Source organism: Camarhynchus parvulus, chromosome 13 (genome assembly GCF_901933205.1).
Source record: "Camarhynchus parvulus chromosome 13, STF_HiC, whole genome shotgun sequence".
Taxonomy (NCBI): Eukaryota; Metazoa; Chordata; class Aves; order Passeriformes; family Thraupidae; genus Camarhynchus; species Camarhynchus parvulus.
The window spans coordinates 13,516,145-13,530,317 of NC_044583.1; the positions used below are offsets into that span (position 1 = coordinate 13,516,145).

At 45.7% G+C, this 14,173-nt stretch overlaps 1 protein-coding gene across 3 annotated transcripts in view; it reads left to right on the top strand.

Moving 5' to 3' along the window:
• SGCD (sarcoglycan delta) overlaps positions 1-14,173 on the top strand; it is a 309,200-nt gene that overhangs the window by 171,536 nt on the left and 123,491 nt on the right. For 2 of the 3 annotated variants that reach the window (XM_030957170.1, XM_030957171.1), the window contains exon 3: positions 13,307-13,492. In XM_030957170.1, coding sequence (XP_030813030.1) covers positions 13,307-13,492 — 186 coding nt within the window. Of the gene's footprint in view, positions 1-5,116; positions 5,285-13,306; positions 13,493-14,173 lie in introns of those variants that run through there. The other variant, XM_030957169.1, reaches the window with a different exon arrangement.

A 14,173-nucleotide genomic window follows, 5' to 3' on the forward strand; every position in this document is an offset into this window, starting at 1 on the left:
CACTTTCCATTCTACCTATTAACAAGCTCTGCTGGCCTTAAATTATTTCTGAGAAGAGCCTGAAAATGGCTGAAATCATCAAAATAATTACGAAGCAGCAGCTGGGGTAGAGGGGTGGGCTGGGTGAGGTCCTGGCTGTGGCTTTTTTGGCTGACAGGTGAACACTGTGCAGCTTTTGTGGGGAAAGGAGCACGGCACAGAGCTTTAGGGTTGGGAACGCTGCAGGCTGCAAATGGGCTCAGGGAGTCTGCAGGTTTGGACCCTAAGGAGAAAAGAGCCTTAGGAGAAAGGAGCAGGCTGCTCTCAGTGTAGGTGTTGCACATCAATGTGTGCACTGGGGAACACGAGCCTGCTGTAGTTCTGGCGTGCTGGGTACTTCCATCCTCCCACCCTCCCTTGCTGACAGCTCTCCTGAGCCTGTGCACTGGAAGGTGCCTTTGGTGATGACTTTTTTTTGCCACTTTGATCCTTGTCTCATAGCAGCAGCAGAGATGTGAATGTTTCTGAACTCCAGACCCTGAGCAGCAGCTCTCTGAGTCTGGCCTCTCATAAAAGCTCGGTCCTTCTCTTGAACTCCTGTTGTGTTTTTGGCCTTGTGCAAGCAACACTGACTCCTGCCCTGACCTGCTGTTGCCCAGCTCACCTGTAACATTACTATGAAACCAGGACTTTTTGTTGTGTTTCCTTTGATTTGCTTATGTTATTGCTTATGTTATGTTTGCTAAGTCTGGGATGAATAGAAGGGGAAAATTTAGTACTCAGATCTAAGTAAGTCAGTGTCATGGGTATCAGGGTCACCTGTGCTGATCCTGGAGTTTCTCATCTGCATGAAATTTAGAGCATCCTTGGAACGCCTCTCTGCAAGAGCAGCTCTGTCCCTCTTTCTCTTTAGTCTCCAAGAATCAGCAGATCTTGCATCTCATGACCAGTCCTATATTTATACTTCTTTCTAGAAAGTAGCCATATTTATCTCCTGTGAAGAAACTGGAGCAGTGGGTGAGGGTGTAGGGGGATGCAGGCACTGCAGGTCTGGCTGTTCCAGCACACAGCCATGTTCAAACACACACACACACACACACACACACACACACACACACACACACACACACACACACACATTTCATCTTCTCCCATTTTCTTTGCACTTGTCCAACAAGTCCATCTCAGCCCTGTGTGATTGCTTGATGACCTGTGTGCCTTCAGCACTCCCAGCACTCAAACAGGGTTTTGCTCCCTGCCATCAAGTCAGAATCACTCCCTGCACACACAGGGAAGGGTTTTGTCCCTTCCCTGCAGCATTCCACCCCTACTGCCACTCCCCACACAAGTTTGGGGAACCCCCTCCTCGTCTCATGGCGTTGCCCTCCATCCTCTCTGCATGCTCAGGGCTGGGTGAATCCATCAGGAATGGCAAGAGCTGCCTTCCCTCAGCTTGCTGCTCCTGACCCAAAATAGTTAACTTCCTAATCCATCAGCTCCCTTAATTCTGCATTTAAGGAGATGGAGCTGAAATGAGTCTTGGCTTCTCCCTTTGCACACAGGTGCTCCAGAGATCTCTTAAAAGGCTCCAAGGCTGAGGGTGATTTAAAATAATAATAATTTGGCAGATGATTTCTTTCAGTTGAGACATTAAAAATATTTAAACATTTATATATATTCTATTGTGATACTTTGAGAGATTTAATGGATTTTAAAAGAAATAATTTGGAGGGAAAGCTCAAACCAAGGGATTGCTTAATTATTTCAGATAATAAAATTTTCATTTTGACTTCTTCCTCCACTCCAGGTGCACCCACACCTGTGTTTACATGCTGATTCTTTCTGCATATTTGGTTTGCCCTGAATTTTTTAGGAAGGTTTGGGGAATGCTTGAGAGAGTTCCTGGAAATCTGCACAGCGTGAAAATCTCAAGTTTCATTTTGCATTCAAATAGATATTATTTGTTAAATGAAATTAATTATGAATATTGATAATTCAGCAGTAAATATTAGATAATTTCCAGCTGCTTCTAGAAAATGCTGTCGAAAGTGAGGGCAGATATTAATGGTAGAGAAGGAACTTTCCTTCCTGTCTTTTATAGGTCTCTTCATAGTGTAGAATTTCATGGATCCAGGTGGATTGGATGCCCTGCACAAAATGGAAGTCCCTATGTGCAGTCTCCCGCTGCAAAGATACTGAAGCTTTGAGGGGGGTTAATTTGTTTTCATCTTCCCAAAGAGCTCTAGTAGGTTTTTTTAATCCTCATAACCCTGCCAGTTCTGAGGAATAATAGCAGTTACACAGATAGTTATGTCGACATCAACTTAAGGTTTATGCTTGCAAGGTTCATATATTTTTGGTCGTGCTGGCACTAATACAAATGATAGCTCAATAACAGAAAAATAGAACAGTCCCGGAGCCACAGTTGTGATGCTTGGAGTGTCTTTAAACCCTGCACCCAAATGAGAAAGAGATAAAAACAACCTACTCAAAGTGGCTTAGCTTGAAGGAGCATTTTATGTGTTACTTGATGACAAAATAGTGAGGCATTAATGCAGTTTACAGTAAGACACCCCTGAAGTTATCAGTGAGGTTGGTGTGATGCCTGACAGATTTAATGTAAATATTTATAGACTTGGCCTAGTAATTATGCCAGTGGAAAAAATGCAGTATTAATGCTGTCACCTCCCCATGTCTCTACCTGCCAGCATGCTGCTAGCTCGCATAAATATTCTGAAGATAGAAAGTACATCACATAAACAGGAGAGATCATTTAGATTTTTAATAAGGGATGAAGTTATCTCCAGCAGCAGTTTCTAGCCTGTGGGCCACAGACGTATGGGAGGCCTGGGGACTATCCCCAGGGGAAAATGACAAGTTAAGAGGGGGTTTTGTAAGGTAAGTGGGAATCTCTCTCTGTGAAATGATTACAGGAGTAGGCACCACCTCTGTCAAATATTTAGGGGTCTGCACAGCGAGAAAAATTTGAAACCCACTGATTTACTGTATTTATGTAAAGAACTGGGTAATCTCAAAGTGCTGTACTGCCATGTTTTAAATGATTGGACTAATGATCCTGCCAGAGCCAGGCTGCCATAAAAAGTCCTGGACCACAAAGCACTAAAGCATGTGCTTAACTCAAAACACACGGCGAGCCGCTGAAGTTACTGCCTGCCCTATCCATAGCTGGTTTGCTGAATAAAGACCACAGGGAAATTTAAGACAGAAGGCACGGGCTGCTATCATCTTGCAAACAGCTCTGCAGATGCCTGATTGTCTTGTACAACTGAAAATCTAATTATGTGAATCTGCAGTTCATATTTTTCTGTTTCAGCTTATTTATACCAAGAGACTTTGGTACAGGCGCCTTTGGTTTCAGCTGTTGCTGGTTGCCAACCCAAAGAGTATTGCCATGGCTGTGGCAGTTTGTTGGGGAGACTCTGAGCTGCACAGACAGTTCTTGTGATCTGTGATCCGGATTTCTGCTCTGGCACAAGCTGACTCCTCACAAGCTGTGCAAATAGATGTGAAATGCCACCACCAGTGGTTGTGTGTGTGCTCGCCTTTTGTTTGGAGGTCTTGCAAACTGAGGCAGGATGACTGTGTAGTTTCATCCTATCTTCTGCAGAACAGCATCCTAGTCTGGATCCATCCCCGCTGATTTTCAGCTTGGGGGCTGCTCCAGGCTGCTCACATCTGGCCTGTGCATGAGGGCAGTGCTGCTGACCCCTGTGTGGCTCTGTGCAGGAAGAAGGAAACAGCATTTTGGTAGCAGGGCAGAGTGCAGGCAAGAGCCAGGCATGGTGTGGCCACAGCAGCTCTCACAGCAGCTTGGGTGGATGAACTGCAGGCTTTCCATCCCACGTGGGTTTTGTAAGATCTCACAGATGATGGGTGAAAGGCAGATCTCACATTCCTGTGGGTGAATGAGTCCTTGCCATGGGCTGAAGCCACAGGAAGGCAGCAGGCTTCCTCTGCCTTCAGAGAGTGCTGGATCAGAGCTCCCTTTACTTCTAATCACCACTGCCTTTATCCCTTGTAAACACTTCACCTGCCCACCACACCTCTGCAAACCACAGAACAGAATAACCCCAAAGAAGTGGAGTGCACAGTTTGAAAAGGAGCATTAGGAGAGGAAAATCTCTCTCTCTCTCTTTAAACTGTCTCTTTTCTATATTGTTACCTTGACAACTCTGCTGCTGTGTTTCATCTTTGGTGGGACTCAGCCGTGGTGGAATAAGGGGGACATCCATGTGTGCTTCTACATCTACTCCAGCTCTGCTTGCCAGGCACATGCCAGGCACAGGGCATCCCCAGCTGCAGAGCCCACGCTTGCTGCCCTGACCCATGGTGCTGCCTGGAAATGATTACAGATATTAAGAACTGGGACCCGTTCTGATTAAAGGTATAACATTATATCTTCTATTTCTTTTCCTTAAGCCAATGCCAGAGCGGTGTTAATGCTCTTTGAAAAGAGATGCAAGGTGCTTAAAATATTTTGGGTTATAAAGGTTAGGACAGCTGGAAAGCAGAGAGAGGGATGAAAGTACTCAAAAATAGTTGTATTATTTTTAGTATAAGCAGATACAGGAGTATGTGTCAAGATTAGGATACAGTTCTGATGTGCTGAACTGAGTCTAGAGATGCTAAAAATACGCTTTCTTTTCTCATAGTTTTAGAAGAGACAGAGGCAAAGGTAAGGGGAGAGTAGTGGTGAACTGAAATTTTATCTCCTGTGCTTCCTTGCTTGCTGGGATTTGGCAAAGCTGGCTGTTCACCTGGGTGCCCATGGCACCAGCAAAGCACAGGAGGCAGGGTGAGGTGTTACCAGTGGGAATGGGATCCCTCCCACCCCGTTTTTCCTTCTCCCAAAGAAAATCTCCACCAACATAATCCCTTTATTCCTTTTGACCGAAATGGCAGCGAAGGCAGGGCAGGCAGGCTCCGGGGCTGGGTGCAGATGGGGGTGTCTGTGTCTGAATGTGTGCAGGCAGAAGGGGGCTTTTAATGCAAAACACATGTGTTTTCAATTGCTTGCTGGAGCCAGCCCAGTAGCTGTAACTTGGCCTGACAAAGCCTTATTGAAGTACAGACAGTGTGGTTTCAAAGCAGTTAGAAAAAGAACGGGAATGCTGTTCAGGAAATTCTTCAGGCATGGGCAGGGACTTGGCTGCAGTTCTGCTGTTGGAAAATCTGACAGGGGCAGCTCATGAGCACAGGCCAGGCCTCGTGCTGCTCTGAAGGCTGAGCTGCATCTTCCCCAGGCTCCTGCACCCGCTGGCCGTTCATCCATCCCAAGGGAGAGGTAAGAGCTGCCCTGCTCCATCCCGCGGATTCGCCTCCTTTTGTGCCTCTGCAAAGGGGCTTCTTGCTTTCACACTGCTGCTTAGAGCAAAAAAAGAGTCAAGAGTGGGGAGTTGTGGCATATTTGCAAAGGGTTGGGAGCAGTCTGAGGCTGGGTGGTGGTTTCTGGCTAAATTTGTGTCGATAGTAAAGCTGCAGGCAAAGCGACGCCCGCGCCGTGTCTCTGGCTGAGGGAATGCTGCACCCAAATAATCCCCAACTTTTTCTTTTTGGGGAGCAAGTCTGTGTATAACCAGAAGCTGCTGAAAGGTTGGCTCTGGACCATGTGTCAGTCAGATATTTGGATGAAAAATGCGACTCAGTTACAGTAAATACGTTTATAAGTGCATTGTATTGTAGTTGTTTAATGAGTTGAAAGCATGTTTGTCTGGGGGTTGTTTGCCAATTCCTGGTACAGCGAGCTTATGAAGAGAGGCAGCAACTCAGTAATAATCACTGCCTTGTGATTTGTCTGCATATTTTTTTTCCTGTATCTTATAAAGCATGAGCAAACTGCAACAGGCAGCACGGTCAGAAGCCACGTAGAGAAGATTAGGAGGGAAAACATTAATTTAGGGGCTGTTCTCTCTGCAACTTCTCTTCCGATTTGCGTTTCTTTCCCCAAATAACTGAAGAAACATTTATGATGAAAAGCTCACTCCCTCTTTAGGGACCTGCCAGATTTAGGCAATGTTCTCTCATCCTTTTAGTTGCAGCATTAAAGCTTGTCTTGCCTTTGCAGAGATATCAGCACCTTATATGGCAGGCTTGGGCTCGGGATTCGGGAGCGCGCGTTCGTCAAGGGATGGAGGTGTCAGGAGGAGTCTGCCTCGCCTCGCCTCACAAACTTCCTTGCCTCTGCCACTGCCTCTGCCTTGGATTTTCAGAGCAGTGTTATTTGATGTGTTGAAAATGCTTTTTTAGCTGTGTTTTATGGTGGTGGTGTTGTTTTTTATTTCCTTTCAACAAGGAATGAATTAAGGGTATCAAATGATACGGTGGGACGGTGCTAAGAATCTCTGCCTGGTTCATGGGAGCAGACACACAGTTTGCTTTGCCTGCACCCAGCAGGGCTCGAACTGTCACTCAGCACCCCAAAAATTCAGGGACAAGGGGCAACAGATCCAGAATGTGGCAGGACCAGAGCTTTCTCTCAGTAATTCTGCTGAAGTGTGTTGAGTTTGTTGGAGTGAAATGAAAACTCTCTGGATTTGGAGTGCAGGAAGGGCATCCTACAGGAGACATGGATGTATTCTGGCTTCTGGAGGCTGATGGGGAAGCAAAGGGATTGACAGGAAGGACAGAGATGAGTTGTGAAAGGGGGAGGCATATGAGGGAAATAAAGAGGCTTGATAAGCTCAAAATGGGCTTTGCATACAGTCCACCACAGTGAAAATGCTTTGTTACAGGAAGGTCTTACATGATCTGGAACTTCTTGAGCCTTCACAGGTTGCCATCTTACCTGCAGACTTGGATCTCTATTGCTTTTCTCAGCAGCTGTTAGTTTAGGCAAGCAGTCAGCCTGTTATCTTCTTCACTGCTAGCTACAAGCTTATTGTTAAAAAAACAAAATAAAATTCAATTTCCTGCCTCTGATCATGCAGCATCCCACCTCCCAAATGTGATTGTCAGCTTTGAAGAGCCAGAGATATGAAGAGGCTGGAATTTGTCCATCTTAGCCAGGGCCATGGGAGCTGGTGTTTCCTCCCTGCCTTGGGCAGCTCCTGCTGAGCCTCCTCAGTGCCCTTTGTGCAGCTCCACCTGGGTCAAGCATTCAAGCTTTGAATCCAGGAGGACTGAAGAATGTGTGCGTGTGTGGGCAGAGTGGAGAGAGCCTCTTGATTTTGGAAGCAGACAGATAGGAGAGCCATTGGCACACCCTAATACGTGTATCCCTTCTCCTGGTCCTTCCCAGCAGCAAACCAGAAAGAGAGTGAGTCAGTGCAAAAGAACAAATGGATTAGCACAGAAGGCACATCATGTGGAGGGAAGATGGAAGATGCAGCAGAACAAGTTTTAACTTGTGTGAGCAGGAACACTGCAGAGACTGCACTCTGGATCCTGGCACATGCTCAAGCCCACAGTTCTCAATTTGTGCCGTGCTGGTTGGGTTCCAGCCGTATAAATCCATATTATGATCCTGCTTTGCACATTCCTACAAGCCATATCTCTTTTCTTGGTGCTGTGGGGTGAGAGTGTGTTGGGGCAGGAGTCTGCAAAGTGTCACCTCCTGTGGCTTGCTTTCTGATTGGAGCTCAGTTGATGATTTCCCTCTTGCTGTTCCCACAGCCTCCTGCAGTCACACCTGCTGCTGGCTATTTTGGTGCAGTTCTCATGTTTGTGCGTCCTGCTTTGAGACACTCTGGTGGGAAAGAGCTTTTCTAAACTTGGCACCGATGGACAGAGGCTGCGAGTGCTTCACATCATCTGAGTGGTGCAAAGCAAGCAGAGTGTGAATGCAGCAGAGCTGGTGTGGTGTTTGCATGCAGCGTGAATTTTTTACCACAAATTGTGGGGCATTTTGTGGAAGACATTCTCTGTTGACTAGCTTGATACATAAAAGGACTCACTGCAGAGACTCTTTCTTCCTTGCTAGCTTTCCATTTTCTTCTTAATTCTGAAAGAAAGTATTGAGACAAGCTGGCTATCAAGGAAAAAGTGTAAAATTTAAAAGAGGCTGTCATAAATAAAAAAGCAGACATGTTTCTGTCCTTCTCAGAGAAGAGAAGCAATAGTGACATCACATAGCTCACAGATTCTTGCAGCATAATAAAATATCGCTTTTGGCTTAGAAAGTACAATTCAGAGATGGAGCTGCCTGTTACTTTGGTTTGTTCTGGCAAATTCTAGTAGGTTTAGAGTTTTACTGTGAGTGCTCTTGGAATGCAGAGAAGGGACAGGACAGTCCCATTGTTCAGCTTTTGGTTGAGTCCATCTGCTCCAAGCTATTGGTTTATAAACTGAGGTTCTTGCAGTGCACTTACCCTCAAGCACATTTGTTGTGGAAGTGCTGCCAGCCCAAACAGCTGGGGAAATTACAAGAGCTTTCAAGATGTTAGAGGTGGGGAGTAGCCTGAGGGGTCTGAGTGAGATGCTTTCCCAGAATATGAATCCCCAAGGTCTCCCCAGCTGCCTGTGCTGAGCCCATTTTCCACAAGATGCAAGAGGAAAGAAAGGTGTGTTCCAGAGGACTGGGCAGAGTGTGCCCTGATGGAATACAGATCAAAAAAAGCTTGTTGATGTGCTTATGTTTGCCAGAATCAGGCCAGATGTTTGACTAACACTGCATGTGGTGTACCTCACTGAAAGAGACTTCTCATAAAAGAAAAGAACATTCCTTAGGATGTTTCCTTTTACTTTTTGTCACTTTGGCCACGTATCACACATCAGTGATACCTGAGAAATGGGCATTGAGTGGTGATGGTGTTCCCAACTCAGGAAAGAACTGTTGCTCATATGGAGGGATAGGCACTATTGACAGAAATAGAGGGACGAGCAGACAGCAAAGATTTAAGCTTTGGGGACACCAATAACAGTCACATAGGCCAATTTCATGGCTCAGATAGTCCTGGAGAAAAGTGCTATGAGATTTAACTATCCCAGCAAGTATTTTATCCCATGGGCTGTTCCCCAATACTCAGCCCTTGCTGGCCATGCTGCAAGTGAGAAGTCATTTTCCAGAGCCCGATCCTTTTTATGGAGACCCAGGTTGTGGTCTGACCCATGTAAATGGCCATAAATCAAATTTGGGTCATGCTGCTGGTGGATTAATGGACCTGGGGGTGTCAAACTTGAGAGACTTTTATGGGGAGCGGAGACGGAAAATGTCCTGTTGATAGATGGCTAAAAACACTCTTCTTCACGCCAGATTTTGTTCTCAGTCACACTCCAGAAATGTCTGTTCTTTTGAACCTGGTGGATACTGTGCACTTAAAAGACAGAGAAATTAAAGAGGATGAATCTGCAGAGCATTTACAGATAGTGAATACAAGTACAATGCCTTCCAGTGATATGGCAGAGAGCACCTCTGAAGGTTTTTAGGGCTTTTTTTTCCCCCTCATTTCAACCCAAAAGAAAAAGGTTTTGTTTCAGAAAACAAAGAGAAAGAGAAGAGGATGTTGGTGATATGGACACAAAGAGAGGGCAGGTATGGGAGATGTAGGTCCAAGACCTGAGGGAATTTGAACCCCTCTCTCATCTCTGGAAATGTGTTCCCATCTCCGTGTTTCAGGTCAGCCTGGGGTCAGATGCTGCTGGTTTTTCTGATGAGGCTGTTACACCTCACTTATAGGCAGGCAGGCTGGTAGGGGAGATGCTGTGTTGGCTGTGCAAGGCTCAGGGCCATTCCTGCAGCAATGAGCTGATTCCATGAGCTCCAGGACACTTCCAGCAGCAAATTTCAAGAGGGCCCATAAGATAGAAACTGCCTTCCCAGACTGCATCCTCTTGCAGCTTGAAATTGTTCTGTTATTAAACATACATCCTTCAAGTGCTGATCAAAGAAACCCCCACAGCAGAGAATTATAGATTGCTTATGTAAAACCTCACCCTGCTCATGGCCCTCCCTGAGCCTACAGAGGCAGCGTGGCCAGGAATGTTACAGTGCCAGTGTTTATGTGGGAAAGGTGTTAATTCATCCCTGTGCATGTCAAACACTTTTCTGCCTGAGCAATTGGTGATGTGGGTTGCACACCCTGAGTGAGGAACTTGCTGCCAAGGAGGTGGAAGGAGGGAGGGAGGCATGGAGCAAAGATTTGCCCTAAATGCTGAGCTCTGGTGTGAATTTTGGAAGCTCAGAGCCAGTTCTGCTTTCTGGTGCCTTTCAGCTGAGCCTGGTTTAGCTCTGCTGAAGGAAGGTGCTGAAGCTTTGCAGAAGCACTCTGTGAGCAGCCTGTGCAGATCAGCAGGTGGAGTGACAGAGCTCTTCCAGTTGTCTTAAAAAAACTAATAAGTCTTTCTTGTCATGGGCCATATCTCTAAGGTGTGCTAAAGCAAAAGGATGAATAGCTTTTCTAAGTGGACTGGATTCTGTCTCAGGCCCTGTTTGCAGTGTTGGTGTATGTAAGGACTCAGTGTACAGCTTTAGTGCAAAAACTTAGTACTTTTTTTTGTGCATAACCAAGAACTCCTTGGTGAAATTCCCACATTCCAGGCTGTATTTTTGTTGTCATAGTCACATTGTCTGTGGCTAAATTGCAAAGATTTGGCTGCTGCATTTTTTTCTGTTGTAGGTGGGATTGTTCATGCAGTGCTGGTGATCCAGTACTGTGCATGTGTGTATTTAAGCCCTCTCACTTTAAAGTTTGACCTTTGGAAGGCATGCTTCTTTTCCAATTTCTGTATTTGTTTCAGTATTATCTTTTCTCCACTGTTACAGAATTAAGTGGTGTTTCCTAAATATTTTCCTGAAGAAGAAATGAAAAATCCTATTAAGCAGCAGCAGCCTTTCCACTTAGTTCAGTAATTGAAAGGAGGGAGGTGTCAGCAGCAAGTGCAGCCACTGGATATTCTTTCAAAGCAGTACTTTTTTGTCTGGTGCCTTAATTCTTTGCAATGTTTGAGTCAGGAAAAGTTGCCAAAATTTCAATTATGACTAGCATAGAGTACAGATTGTTGATAGTGGATATAGCTGGTTCCATAGGTAGTAGCCTTGCAGACTTTCTTGTTCTGCTCATTTGTTTAACACACCTCAGCACTCTCTGTCCATCATCCTGTCTTCTCTCCCTGAGGAACTACAGACATGAGCAATTTTTGGGGAGTATTTACAGTTTGGGGGGGGGAACACTAGCTAGAAACCAAATATTGCTTAATTGTGGCTGTGTGAGAGTTTGTATAGAAAGAACATGATATCTACAATTGCCATGCTATTTTCTTGTAATGAATTTATGCTGTATTGCTAAGTCTTGCTCATCACACTTGTTGTAGTACTTCAGTTGCTCTATCTCTGTTAAGGCAGCTGTGAGTTAAATATTTTATCAGAACTAGAGAAATTCTCAAAACCAGACTACTGTATGGATGCAAGTTGCTCTTTGTGGTCGTGTTCTGTTGCTATAAATTCTTTTGATGTTTGTAAAGTTTTGCCCCAGCTGGATATGCTATTTTCTCCCTCCTAGAAACTGCAAGTAAAGAAAAAAAGCAGACATACAGTGAATAAACAAGTTTTGCAATAAAGGGGTATTTTTAGCTGGGTATTTCATATTGTTTCTCCTTGGTCAAATCTCTTCCATGGTTTGAGAGGGTTAGCAATGCAATTTATTCATTTTTCACCAAGGGAGAAGCTGCATTTAATATGTGCTCTCCAGGATATCCTGTTAAAATATTAGGCAATAAAATCCTTGACTGTACAGTAGTTGCAGTTATAATTTCCCCCAGGTAGAGGAAACTCTGTAATTTATTGCTGTTCAAGTTTGTTCGGGTTGGCGTGGTTGTGGCAGTGTAAAAAGATCTGCTTTGCTCCAGCCTGTGTTTGTTGGTGTCCCAGCTCCCCTCCCTGAGCAGCAGCTCATTCCTAAAACTGCCTCACTCCAGACATGCACATCACACTCCCACAGGGGAACACACAGTGCTCCCTCCTGGGATGTGAATTTTGTAATTCTCTGCGTACAAACATCAGTGCCAGCAACCCTCAGGAAGACATTCGTGGTGTTGAATCCACAGTGCAAGAACCTGTTTGGTGGCTTCTTATCTGTCTGGAGTCTAAAATGCAAAACATTCAGCAAACTCTGTGGTACTAGAGATGATCTCCTCGGTCTGTGCATCAAAATAAGCTGAAAATGTAAGAAATGGTCCCCGGGGAAGCCTGAGAAAGTGGCTTTGCTCAACCTGAAAATGGAGAGTGAGAACATGAATTCCTTCCTTCCTTCCTTCCTTCCTTCCTTCCTTCCTTCCTTCCTTCCTTCCTTCCTTCCTTCCTTCCTTCCTCCTCCTCCTTCCTTCCTCCTCCTTCCTCCTCCTCCTCCTCCTCCCCTCCCCCCCCTCCTCCTCCTTCCTCCTTCCTCCTTCCTCCTCCTCCCCTCCTCCTTCCTTCCCCTCCTTCCTCCTTCCTTCCCCTCCTCCTCCTTCCCGCCCCTTCCTCCCCTTCCCCCCTTCCTTCCGCCCCTCCTCCTCCCTCCTCCCCTTCCTCCTTCCCCTCCTCCTCTCCTCCCTCCTCCTCCCCCCTCTCTTCCCCTCTCTTCTTCCTCTCCCCTCCTCTCTCTCCCTCCCTCCTCCCTCCTCCTTCTCCTCCCTCCTCCCTCCTCCCTCCTCCCTCCTCCCTCCTTCCTCCTTCCTCTTCCTTCCTTCCTTCCTTCCTTCCTTCCTTCCTTCCTTCCTTCCTTCCTTCCTTCCTTCCTTCCTTCCTTCCTTCCTTCCTTCCTTCCTTCCTTCCTTCCTCCCTCCCCTCCCAGCACAGATATTTGTGATAATTGTTAGGGATGTGGCAGCTGGAGAACCTTACTTCAGCTTCACTTTTTTAGGCAAGATTGGTGTGTAGAAAGAGGAACAGCAAACATTTCCCCTTTGCCTTTTTTGTCTTTGGTTGGAAGGACTGATTTTACTTGAGATGGTATTTTTTTTTTTTTTAACTAAACCTCTGAGAAGTCATATTGCATCTTCCAAACAAACTGCTGAACTCAACTGCTTTTACCAAACGCATGCAGAATTTTCCCCTCAGGATCCTTCGAGGCCCTGGAGTGCCTGCCTTGCAAAACCTGGGGCTGTGAGCAGAGTCACTCCAGAGTGATTTCCATAGGATACCTTCAGCCAGAGTGCTTACGTGTATTTATAAGTACACTCACACACATTTAACACATCACATTCTCTCCTGGTCTGTTACTGCGCACACCGGGCAGAAGGAAAAATAACCAAGGTATCCAAAGAGCTGCTGCCCAGCTGGTAAACTCTGAAACAAACCCCAAACCCTCCAAGAGGCACAGACAGAAGCAGTTTTTATCTCTGGCTTTCCTGGCCCTGAACACGCGTGGTTGTCTCTTTGTGCTCATTTCAGATGCCTCAGGAACAGTACCCGCAACGGAGCACCATGCAGACCTCGGAAGGACCCCAGGTATACAAAGTGGGGATTTATGGCTGGAGGAAGAGGTGCCTCTATTTCTTTGTGCTGCTCCTAATGATTTTAATCCTGGTGAACCTTGCTATGACCATCTGGATTCTGAAGGTTATGAACTTCACAATTGTAAGTAGGGGTTACCCTGGAAGGTCTGGGGAAGATGGGGGAGGGTGCTGGTCTTTCTGCTGAGCATGGCTTCAGATACAGCTTCAATAATGGGGTGTTTCATTGCCATGGACAGTCCTTTCATAGAGAGGAACAAATTTACACTATGATCCTCTCTTTCTGCTGGATATTGCCAAGCTGAGGAATCAGCTCAGCCCTGCAAATCATGTTCCTCTTATCTGCTGTATATGTATATACACATGTATTTATGCAAACAATATACACCACCCATCCCCAATTTTCAATTATAAAGTGTTTTAAAATTAATTAAATTGGTTATTTTGAACTTGGATGTGGAATGGGTTTGAGCTTTTCTCTTAGACTTTTTCTGCTTTTCTCTGTGACCAGGAAGACAAAAATCTTGATTCGCTTTTTTTCTTTGGGAAAATTCATGGTGATGTAGTTCTGGAAGCATCATGAAATGAAATAAAATAAAATTTACAGGGTATCTCCCTGGCTGTGGTACCCAGGTGGAGCATGTCCTTATCCTTGTATTGCTGTGCTTGGCGCACATCAGTCCTGGAGCAGCTCCCCCTTGCTGCTCAGACTCCCTGGCCAGGGTTAGCTTTCCCCTTCCAGGGCTTGTGAACCTTTATGTATGGCACAGCCTTGTTCTTCACTAGATAATTTGACCAGGCAGAG